The sequence below is a fragment of the Protopterus annectens genome, chromosome 3.part0, assembly GCF_019279795.1.
Source record: "Protopterus annectens isolate FY-2018-M chromosome 3.part0, PAN1.0, whole genome shotgun sequence".
Taxonomy (NCBI): domain Eukaryota; kingdom Metazoa; phylum Chordata; order Ceratodontiformes; family Protopteridae; genus Protopterus; species Protopterus annectens.
In genome coordinates this window covers 295,442,732-295,454,951 of record NC_056731.1, presented here as the reverse complement: position 1 = coordinate 295,454,951, position 12,220 = coordinate 295,442,732, and the positions used below count along the sequence as shown (strand labels likewise).

Genomic DNA, 12,220 nt, shown 5'->3' with positions numbered 1-12,220 from the left:
CTCAAAGTTCATTTAACTTGCGGTCACACAAATAGAAAGTACAGTTGTGTACCTACCATAAATGTAGATGTTCGAGTGTATTCACTGTTGCAGTCATTACTCTTGGGTTATCCTGCTGGCAGGCTACCAGCAGTCGGCCTGAATTCCAAAGTCCTGGTCCGGTGTCAGTTGCTGTTGCCTCTTCCCTGACGTCAGTGCGCCAGGGGTATAAAAGATGCAGCTGATGCCATTTTCTTCAGTTTTTCTTGCCCCAGATGTCAGGTGCTCCCAAAAAGGTAGGCTAAATAGATTATGCCAATAAACATGCATGCACTAAAGTAAACATTTCCTTCATCTACAAGCAAATACACCACATAGGTTGTATAGAATAGAGAAGTACAGATAGGACCCAGCAAATGAAAGGGGGATGGTGAGAGGGTAACCTGGACTGTAACAGTGAATACACTCGAACATCTACATTTATGGTGGGTACACAACTGTACTATGTTCATCGTGTTTCACTGCTGCAGTCATTACTCTTGGGTTGAATCCCAAAGCTGAGGATGGGTGGCTGGGCTAAATAGGATTAGGAGAGGCTATGAGGCCCTGCAGAACTGCAGTGGCAAAGCCTGCTCTGGATTTAGAGTGGAGAGGTAAGTGGTAGTGCTTTGTAAAAGTGTGCACTGAACTCCAAGTTGCAGTCTCTAAGATGTCTTTGGTTGGTACTCCTCTGAGGAAGGCTGCTGAAGCGGCTGCTGCTCTGGTAGAATTTGGACTAATGCCCTTAGGCACTGATTTGCCATGCTGTGAGTAGCAGAAATGAATGCAATAGCCTATCCATTTTGAAATAGTCTGTTTTGACATAGCCTTTCCTTGTGATCCTGCAGCATATGCCACTAATAGTTGCTCAGTCTTTCTGAAAGCTTTAGTTCTGTCCAAGTAGAAGCGTAGCTGTCTGTGTATGTCCAAAGAATGCAGAAGTCTCTCACCCTTGTTCTGTGGGTTTGGATAAAAGGTAGGCAAGTGAATGGTTTGGTTAAGGGTCACACTGGACACCACCTTAGGCATAAATGTAGGGTTCATCCTCAGAGAAAACCTGTCTGGATGGAAAATGATAAAAGGTTCCACAGCCATGAGTGCCTGTAACTCCGAGACTCATCTTGCAGAGATTATTGCTAGGAGCAGAGCTGTTTTCCAGGATAAGAATTTTGTATCAGATGTTGAGGCTGGCTCAAAAGGAGGCAGTGTGAGTTTTTCCAAGACATAATTGAGGTCCCATGCAGGTATTGGTGCTCTCCTTGGAGGTCTTATGTTTTTGGCCCCTCTGAAGTACTGCCTTATTAAAGGATGAGAAAAGATAGGTGGTTCCGTATTGTAATGGGCTGAAATGGCAGAGGCATGAATCTTAATTGATGAAAAGGATAGGCCTTTGTTCAGCATCTCAGTTAAGTATTGTAAAATCTGATGAATATTTGGTACAAATGTGTCAATTCCCTGTTCCTAGTTCCAAGCACAGAATCCCTTCCATTTTTCTGCATAAGATTTTCTGGTACTGGGCCTCCTGGCCTCCAAGATAACATCCATTACAGCTTTTGAAAGAGGAGTGTTCTGAATGGCTACATTATCTGCCATGCTGCCAGATTTAAGGTCCTGAGTTGGCTGTGCAGGATCTGATTGTTTTGTTGGGTCAGTAAGTGAGAAGTTTGAGGCAATGTCCAGGCTGGACCTTGAGACAAGTTCTTTAGGATTGGATACCAGTGCTGGCGTGGCCAGTCTGGGGCAATCAGTATCATTTTTGGCTTCGCTTTTCTGACCTTTAGGACTACCTTGGGGAGGAGAGGCAGTGGAGGAAAGGCATATACTGTTAGGTTTTTCCAGCTGAAAGATAGGGCATCCACTTTCCATGTTTGCCTGTGATAAATCCTTGTGCAGAATCTCTGCAGTTGGCAGTTGAGAGGGGAGGCAAATAGATCTATGTCTGGGCATCCCCATTTCCTTGTTATCATGCTGTGGATCCAGTTTCTACTCGTGGGGATCCATGAGGTTTCTACTTAGTTCATCTGCCAGAGTATTTATTTTTCCTGGCAGGAATTGTGCTTGCCGGTGAACTTGATAAGTCAATGCTGTGTCCCACAAAGTCATGGCTTGTCTGCAGAGGGGGTAGGAATGTGTGCCTCCCTGCTTGTTTATGTACCACATGACTGTGGTATCACCCGTCTTTATCAGTAGTTGTCCTGGATGAAGTAGATCCTTGAAAACGGTCAGGGCATTATGAACAGCTAGCATCTCTTTTTGATTGATATGAAGATGCATCTGGCTTGTGGGCCATGTGCCCTGAATACATTTTCCTCCCATGTGGGCCCCCCAGGCATAATCTGATGCATCCGTTGTTAGTGTCTGCCTGGCTGTGGGTAAAGTGAATGGCTGTCCCTTGTTGTGGTGACAGGCCTGTGCCCACCATCGAAACTCCTGCTGCAGGCAGGGAATGAGGGTAATTAATTTTTCCAGGCTGTGGCAATGTTGAGTCCAAACACTTTTTAGATACCATTGTAGTTTACTTATATGCAGTCTGGCATATGGAATTAGTAGACTACAGGATGCCATGAAGCCCAAAGCCTGCAGAATTTTCCTTGCAGATAACTGGGTCTTTGTTGCCAACATTTTGAAGTAAGATGTCAGTTGCCTTTGCTTGTCTGGTGTGAGATAAGCCATCTGGGCAGTTGTATTTAAGCTTGCACCCAGGAATATTATCTCTTGAGAGGGTACTAGTTTTGATTTATTTTCATTTACTGTTTACCCTAGGCAAATTAGTAATCTTTTTACAAATGCCAGATGCTTTAGTAGAATGTCTTTGTTCTCTGCTTGAATAAGGCAGTCATCCAAGTAAGGATATATTTGAATTCCTCTTTGTCTGCAAAATGCAATTACTGGTGCCAGGCATTTTGTGAAGACCCTGGGTGCAGTAGATAAGCCAAAGGGCAGTGCAGAAAATTGATAGTGCATTGAGCCAGCTATGAATCTGAGGCATCTTCTGCAAGACTGTCTGATTGGGACATGCAGGTATGCCTCCTTTAGGTCCAAAGTTACAAGCCAAGCCTTCTTGCCCAGCATGGGCAGTAGCTGCTGCAGAGTCAACATTTTGAATTTTGGAACATCCAGAAAAGTGTTTAGTATAGACAGGTCCAGTATTGGTCTCCAGGTTTTGTCCTTTCTGGGCACCAAGAAAAGTCTCAAGTAAAATCCTCGTCCCTGCTCTTGTTGTGGTACTTGTTGAATGGCCCTCATGTCCATGAGGGATGAAACTTGCTTTTTTGCCTCTGCCCATTGATTGTGTGGCAGGTCTGGCATACCTTTTGCCCTTGGCAGGGTGTGAAAGTGGAACCTGTAGCCCTGAGACACTATGTTCAAGACCCATTTGTCCTGGGTAATCATGTGCCAATTTGGTGAAAAAAGTGCTAGTTTTCCCCCTAAGGGTGCTGCCAAAAGATAATTGTTTGGTTCTGGCAGAGGAAAGTCATTGGGACTGTTTTCTGTATGCAGGGTTGCCAGACGTCCCTATTTGGGTGGGACTGTCCTGAGATCAGCAGCCTGATCCCAAGTCCCACACTGCTGGTTTAAATGCCGGGCAGCCTCTGTTTTGTTTTTTTTTTGATTGGCCCATATACCAGCATACGGGCCAATCAAAAATTGCTAAACACAGAGCTTCTTGTGTTTAATGCGGAAGTTCCGCATTAAACACAAGAAACTCCGTGGTTAGCAATTTTTGATTGGCCCGTATGCCAGTATATGGGCCAATCAAAATATCACAAACCAGAGCTACTTCTGCTTAATGCGGAACTGCGATGTTCCACATTAAACAGAAGTAGCTCCGTGATTAGCGATTTTTGATTGGCCCGTATACCGGTATACGGGCCAATCAAAACATCGCAAAACAGAGCTACTTCTGTTTAATGCGGAACTGTGATGCCCCGCATTAAAGACGTGGAAGACCTTTTTTTTTTTTAGTCTTCACTTACAGTGAAAGACCCTTTTTTTTTTTTTAAGTCTTGACTTTGTCTCTACCTGGCCAGTCAGAAATCTGGCAACCCTGCCTGTATGGTTGTGATTTGTCTTCTCCACTTTTGGAGGTAGAAGCACCCCATTGTTTAGGCCTATATGATCCTTGGGGCTGAGATATGCCTCTGGGGCATCTGTATCTGCCTCTTTGTGGCCTGTCTGACACTGGAAAGGACTAATTCTTTGTAGGCCAGTCCCTGCTAAATCTAGGTGGCTGTACCTGTAGGAAATCCTTAACTGTCTGCATGGATTTCGCTTTATCCTCCATTTTCTTCAACACCTCTTCTGCCTTAACACCAAACAAAGTATCATGCTGTAATGGAGCATCCAATAAATTTGCTTTAACATGATCAGGCAGATTCTGTTCCTTTAACCAAGCATGCCTTCTAATGACAGAACCCGTAACAGCGGCCCTGGAAGAGGCCTCCAGTGAATCAAAACCACATTGCAAAGTATGCTTTCCCACTTGTTCAGCTGCATGCAATAAATCCTGCATTTCCTTGTTATCAGAACATTCAGAATTTGTCAAAATTTTCTGTTTAAGCAGTGACATTAAGTATTGCTGATATTTAAGCATATGAAACTGACAATTTAAAGCCCTTACAGCCAAGGTAGCAGAAGTGTAAACTTTTTTCCCCCATTTGTCCAGTGCCCTAGAATCCTTATCAGAGGGGACAGGGCTTTTTGCAGTGGAAGCCTTGACCCCTTTGGGACCCTGAGATATAGTTTCTGGGTCAGCAGCAGGGTTTTTATATAGAAATTTATAAGAGTCTGGAACCCTGTAGTATCTGTCTGGCTTAGCAGGTGCAGGGGGTAAAGAGTCAGGAGACAGGCCGGACTCTGAAAATACATCATCTACAATGTCTAGAACAGGTGGAATAGCAAGAGGTCTGTGCTGAAGTAGTAAAAGAAAGTCTCTGAGCCTTTTCTTAGATTCTGAGTAATCTTGGCTCTCCCAGTGAAAATGCTCCCTCATGGTATGCAGGGTTTCCCCAAAATAATAATCCTCAGGAGGAGAAGCTGAAGGAATAGATTCTTTAGCATCAGAATCCTCATAGGGAGGGAAGGAATATCCCTGTTCAGAAGAGGAATCAGAGGAAATTGAAACCTGATCAGAAGAGTCATATTCTGTCTCTTGCCTAGCCTCGTATCAGGAGGGGGATGGGAACCCCTGATCAAAGTAATTAGGTCTTCGGCCATTTTAAACATCTGTTTCTTAGGCATGGAAGTCTGTCCAGGAGAATGCTGTACTTGTTTCTTTGCCTTTAGGGCTGTTTTAGTCTTTGTCTTTGAAGCTGAGGTTGGCTTGACATATAATTGTGTAGGTCTGAAAACACCCTCAGAAGCCGATGCCTGCTCAGCGGCTCCGGACCCATCTGAGGGAATAGTTTCCGAGAGTCCAATACCTTGAGTGTCCAGATGGCCAGTCGGCTCCACATGGGAGTCAGAAGCGGCCTGTGGCTCTGAGGTAGCAGGCATCACGGGCTGCGAAAGCACCTCACTGAGAACCAGCGAACTGGCGACTGGCCTAGCGGGGGCCTTGTCATTGGTTTTGGACCTCGGATGCCTGTCCTTTTCCTTGCGCTTTTTATATACTCCGGTCATCAGCTGTTCTGACGGCATTATATAATTAAACCTTCAGCCAAAGTAATAAAAGGCAAAATCGTACCGACGCTTAATAGTGCGTTAGTTAAATCTAGCACAAAACCGACAGCTAGCAACATCGTGATCAGGGCCTAGGCAAGGAATACAGTAAGAATGAAAATCCTTATGAGGTATTTGCTTCCCACAAGAAATACAATTGTTAACTTTTTCTGACATTGGTCTGGAGCAAGAAAAAAGTTTCCCCAACAGGGTACTTAGCTTTAATGAAGACTTCAGATCTGAAATTCGATTTTGAAAATCTCAGGAGTCGGCCGACCGGCACTTGTGAACTGCTTTTGCTTTGGGCACCGCGCGGCAAGAAAGCTTGAAGAAAATGGCATCAGCTGCATCTTTTATACCCCTGGCGCACTGACATTAGGAAGAGGCAACAGCAACCGACGCCAGATCAGGACTTTGGAATTCAGGCCGACTGCGGGTAGCCTGCCAGCAAAATAACCCAAGAGTAATGACTGCAACAGTAAAACACGATGAACATCTGATGTAACCAGGTAGCCAGCTTTGAATGACTCGAGCTACATCTTCGCGAGCCCGAGATGCCGAGAAAGTTGGTCCGAGACCAAAGCGGGAACTGTGAGTGCAGTTTGAGTACTTTAACTTGTTTCAGTGAAGCACGAGAAGCTCAGGGGAACTAAAAAAAAGGAAATCCACCTCATCCTTCCAAGTTACACCTCATACAGTTCAAAGCCACTTACTTTTAAAATCACATAGCCTCATCAGCTGTCCACAGACAACACAGTCTAGCCAGTAAACTTCTATTACAACCCTTCTGTACAAAAAATGATTGTGCCCACATACAAAGAGGCAAAACAGCAAGCTAAACATCTGGGTCATATTTAATCTTCATCAAGACATCTAATATGCAATGATCCAGATGTAAAGCTATTCAGAATATAAATAAGACACAGCAACATTTTAAAACATCACTAGCCCCCACTATTTACTCTCAACTCCAACACAATCCAGGAGACCATTTCTATCTAGCATAGCCTAAGCATATAATGGTTCATCATAATATATAACTGTATATATATATATATATATATATATATATATATATATATATATATATATATATATATAAAAATTACATATATACACTTGAACACAGAAAACTTTACACATGAGCACATAGTACAACTATACATACAACATAAACACATATAACAAATACACATAAAACATATATATGTATATGAACAAATACACTTACACAAACATGACCAGAATTTTACTGAAAAGTCATATAATCAGATTTATTTATTTCAAGTTTGATAACCGGGGAGGTCCACTGGGCCCAAGGGGCCTGTTTTCAGTGAAGGCCCAGGGAGAAAAGCTCTGTGTTACATACAATTAAAACTAGCATAGAATTTTACACTATACAATTATGCATGGAGTTATACATTTTGGAAAACAAATGTAAAATTATATATTGAGATCTAGCAAATTGAAAAGGTGCAAAAAGAGAGGAATAAAGAAGAACTTGAGCACAGTTCATAACATATGTACAAAGTTAGACAACTAGAGCACAGTTCATAATATACATACATAGATAGAGAGCCATTTGCATGTAGATCATAGCATCCATACATTGTTGATTAGAAATCTATTTACTTTGCAGGGATGAGACAGAAGTGGCAGGATAATCAGGAAAACATAAAGAGAACTATCAACTTGTAAAGACTTCTGTAAGATAGTTGAAAAGACCGAAACTTTCAGGTTAGTAGTAAGCATATGTTTTGTAGAATAGGGGAGAAAAATAGAGGTGAAAAGTTCCAAGTTTAGCATGTGTGCATATAAGATTCTGGTGAGAGCAGAGAGGGGAAGTTGAGCAATAGAGAAAGAGGGGAAGGTTGTTTGGAGAAAAGTTCTAGTGGAATCATTGAGAATTGACTGGGCAGTGGAGAAGGAGGCTGCTGTTTAGTAGTACAGAGGTGTATACACTTCTAAGCTAGTTAGTATAATCACTTAGTACTGGGCTTATATGTAGGTAGAAGAGAGAAGGATTGGGAGAGAGAGTAGGGATAGAAAGCTACAATATTTACATAATAAGCATTCAAGGCTCAAAACTTATTTTACGTTAGATTCAAGCGGTGCAGGTGTAGAAGAAGCAGCAGGTTGTAGGGGTAAGAGGAAAGTACATGTATAAGAGACATTAGGAGGAATTAGGTAGGATGAATGCAATTACAATTACAATTTTGGGAGAGGTAGGAATGGAGCTGGGATTGGAAGTGTTCAAAGTTTGTAGTAGTTCTTAGCCGGGGTGGGAGAGAGTTCCATTTTTTGGCTAATGAATGGGACAGGAGAAACTGGCCAGGGAGACATTTTGGTTTATATACAGAAAGTAGATTTTGTTGGGCAGATCTTAGGGGTCTGTGTGGAGTGTAGAATGGTAAGATATTAGTTAGAGCAGGGCATGCAGTAGGTTTAAAGATTAGTTTGTGGGCTGTAGTAAGTTGGTGGTAGTCAAGGTGGTTAGGAAGCTCTAGCCACTTTAGCATGTGGAGAGAGGTGCAATGGTGGGAAGAGTGTTTAGATTTAGTAGCGAATTTAGCGATTTTGTTGTAACAGATTTCTAGTTTTGAGGAGATGGTAGTAGAAAGGTTGGTTAGAAGAGGAGCACTGTACAATAGAGATGGTAGTAAGTAGGTAGAGGTGAGAGTTTGCCTTGTAGACGGAGAGAGAAAGTGAGCATTTCTGTATAACATACCAAGCTTCTGATGTTTTTTTTAATATTTAGTTGGACATGTGTATCGAATTTCAGGTGTTCATCAATAGTAACCCTAAAAAAATTTAGCAAAAGGGACTACTTCTATAGTGGAGTTGGTATGGGTGATGATATTGAAAGATTGCTTGTCAAAGGGGAGGGTTTTTGAGAGAGAGGAGAGAAGAGAAGGATTTTGGATTTATTGGCATTAAGGGAGAGATGGTTTTGAAGCATCCAATTCTCAGTAGCTGTAAAGGCCAATTGAGTTTTTGCCTGGAGCTCTGGAAGACTAAGAGGAGAGCAGACTAAACTGGAATCATTTGCATATTGCACTATTTTAGTGTTAGGAATGGTGTCAATGGAATGGAATTCAATGTGTAAATCTGAGGCAAGTGAGCACAAGCGCAGTTCATTCTTTATTTCTTCAGTTTTTTCTTCTTCCCAACAGATTTCCAATTGCCATTTTCTGCTAATCTTTTTAAACTTGCACTTGCCCATTCAATTTCTTCTATTTTTTCAAGAATATTGTTAGTTTTAATAATACTGCGGTGGTGGTGTTGCGGTAGCGTTGTCGCCTCACAGTAAGACGTTGTCCCGTTCGATTTTCAGCTAGAGCGTCTTCTGTGTGGAGACATGCGTGAATGGGCGTACCTTCATTGAAGGTTGTGCATCAGAGCTGGCAACTCGGCATGTAAAAATCTACTGCCAATCATTAGTGGACCGGAGTTCTGCTGTTGCAACCCCTAACTGGGAAAAGCCGAAAGAGACAACAGAACATTGTTAGTTTTAATAAATGTAAGAGCAGTATCTAAATCTTCAAATGTTTTAAAGCCGTCTTGTAGGAAAATTTTTGGTACTTTTCCGTTAAACCCCTACCACGCGTCTCGCCGTATTCCTGACAAGCATGCTTATTGCATTGTTTTGACTGAGCTGTTCCCTTTCTAGCTGCTGTTTTACCTTTTACTTGATCGGGTTGTTACATTGCTGCGCTTGAAATTATTGTTGCAGTCAATGATGACTTCATGAAATGAATGCCATGGCAGCAATTGTTGTACATGTGTGTATTTCTGTGGAACGTGGCATGCAGTCATGGCAGACAGCTTCGGAGAGCATCAGATCTGTATAAGCACAGCACTCTGTATTTTGGAGCTGTACTTACATAAGGTTCATTGCTGTTCATTAATCACATAACATTCTGTAGGAATGTTTCTGCTCATGTATTTGCAATGCTACCAAACTGTAATCTGTCCACATTTCTGACGTGTGTCCAGTCTACGGCTGAAACAGGCAGTGATACATCTGCAGCACCTTCGGGACTGCTACGGACAAGAGATCCCTACAAAATGTAGACCTTGGATTCCTTGGTAAGCTCCTGTTCACATGTCAAATTCATGTAGTGCTGATCTTTAGACTGTGTGATAACACACCACAGCAAAAGAGGTACTCATGCCAGGATAATCACTGCGATATTTCATTCCTATTAATTGCTACTGTTTGTGGTTATGTGTAGTAGCGAGTACATCTTTTGCAGGACCTTTTGAAAGGATACACATCTCTTGCAGATTTTTACCTACAATACTCTTTCTATACTGGCTACAGTTTGTCTGTCCCGGATCTTGCAGTCTTCCTTGTGTTCGAGGAATATGGCGAGACGCGTGGTAGGGGTTTAACGGAAAAGTACTAAATCTTCAGTCTAGCCGGAAAAAACAAGTGGGTTTTATTTGAGATTTTTTAAGTTCTTTAATTAAGGGCAAAAAAGTTTCCTTTTTGCTGTGACCAGTGGTGAGCAGTCATTATCAAAATGAATGGAGAAGGAGGCTGCCGTTTAGCAGTACAGAGGTGTATACACTTCTAAGCTAGTTAGTATAATCACTTAGTACTGGGCTTATATGTAGGTAATGCGAGTTTAATGGGAGTTTTTGCCCAAGCTGTTTTTAGGACTCTTTGTCATAAGTTGAAAGAAATCTCACTATTACAGATTTAGTAGAATTGTTTTTACTTGTTTTAGATGAAGCTAAGGATCTGTGCGCCCTTTCAATACCATAGGATAAGGCTTCAGGCAAGTCCAGGACTTCTTGCAGCCAGGTTGTCAGGAAGTTTGGCAAATTATTACCTTCTATGTTGTCAGGGAAACCAAAAATCCTAATGTTGTTTCTGCATGACCAGTTCTCTATGTCATCCACTTTGGATTGTAGAAATGAGCTTTGTTTTAGTAAACATTCTGTGTTATTTTCATCTGCTTGCAACCTGCTATCCATATCACTAAGAGATTGTTCAATAGCTGTGATTTCAGTTTTCTGATGTTGTAGGCCTTCACAAATTATTTCCATTTGTTTTTTACAGTCCTTTTTAAAGTTATCAAGTTTTAAGTCCATTTTATCCATTTTCACTGTCATATCCTGGATACTGGTAAGAAGAGCATGTAATTCTTTTTTGAGAGAACCTCTTGGTGGTTAGTCTTAGAAGTACTCATTATGTAGATCAGTGAGGAGCAAATATATCCAATGTAATCTTGACAGGAAAAATTCAGAATTTCTTCAAGATTTTTATATATATAATCATAGAGCTTGTTAAGGAGAGTCAATTAATGAAGAAAAAAAACTTTCTATGATAGATTTTGCCAAAAAAATTCCTGTCACAAATAAATTGAACTGACAGAGTTGAAGTGAACTGTTGCTATTCAGAGCATATCTTGGCCACGCCCCACCTGTGTTAAGATTTTTACATACCTTCCATATTTAATATGTTTACAATAAAAAAACAATGTTATATTGTGTGTGTGCGTGTGTGTGTGTGTGTGTGTGTGTGTGTGCATGCGAGTGTGCACGTATCCATCTGTGATAATAAACTTCAATGATACATTATGTGGTGGTCCAGCTTGCTGGGTTTTGGGAAATGGGTGTATTGTGTGGGTTTGGAGCTCCAACCTAGTCACTTGGGATGATATTCATTCAAACCCAGGACCTTGTGACAAAATTGTCTGTTAACTAATGCAGATGATTTAATTTGGTGGAGGAGTAGTTATAGAACAAACTATGATCACACAAAAATGCATGCAATCTACACAACAAATGGGTTGCTTTCAATATATGAGCAGTACTGTTTAGGCTATTTGCTATAGTCATCACAGAAACATGATTATGTACACCAGCAGCACTTAATATTATAAGATGTGATCATAAATATAATGGCAATGGAGAAATAGCACAAATACTTCATTAAGGAGTAGCTTATTCATTTTCCACTGAACAGCTATCATACAATTTAGAAGGGGAGAATGCCCTATTTTTGTAAGAGTTAAGAAGTTAAGCAAGTGACCACCGTCAGTGTTTATATGTCTCTGAATTCATTTAAAGAGGCAGCAGCAGGCAGCCAAAAGGTTGACTGGTGAGAAACATGAAAAAAATCAGATACCCCTTTTATGTGAGTTTCATACTGTTTGAAAGTATGCCCCTGCCAGCGTCACCAATCCTACTTTCCAACTATTTGGCCTAGACAGCTCAATACATTTACTACTAGAACTAATAAAGTCACTGACTTGACGACTATTCAGAAAGGGGCAATTGTATGTGCTGCTGCTGTTGTTTTAGTAAATGTGGTTATGGAAGACACTGTCAAGTATACAATAAAGCAAGAGAGATGTGTATGGTACATATATTACTGTACAACCAGGGGTTTGGTGAGGCATGAGTCCAAAGGGTGAGAGCCTTACAGTCTCTGGGCATGTGGTAATATTTGTACTATGCATTTCATTGAGACCCGTACTGTACTTGACATCTGTATCGTTTGCAATTTGAATTTTATGCTTAGTAATTT

The 12,220-nt window shown here is 41.4% G+C and overlaps 1 protein-coding gene across 1 annotated transcript in view; it reads right to left on the bottom strand.

Moving 5' to 3' along the window:
• Window positions 1-10,788, bottom strand: part of LOC122796833 (asparagine synthetase [glutamine-hydrolyzing]-like) — a 102,222-nt gene extending 91,434 nt beyond the window's left edge. The window contains exon 1 of the mRNA XM_044065576.1: window positions 10,381-10,788. Coding sequence (XP_043921511.1) covers window positions 10,381-10,788 — 408 coding nt within the window. The remainder of the gene's footprint in view (window positions 1-10,380) is intronic.
• Between the last annotated feature and the right edge of the window lie 1,432 nt (window positions 10,789-12,220).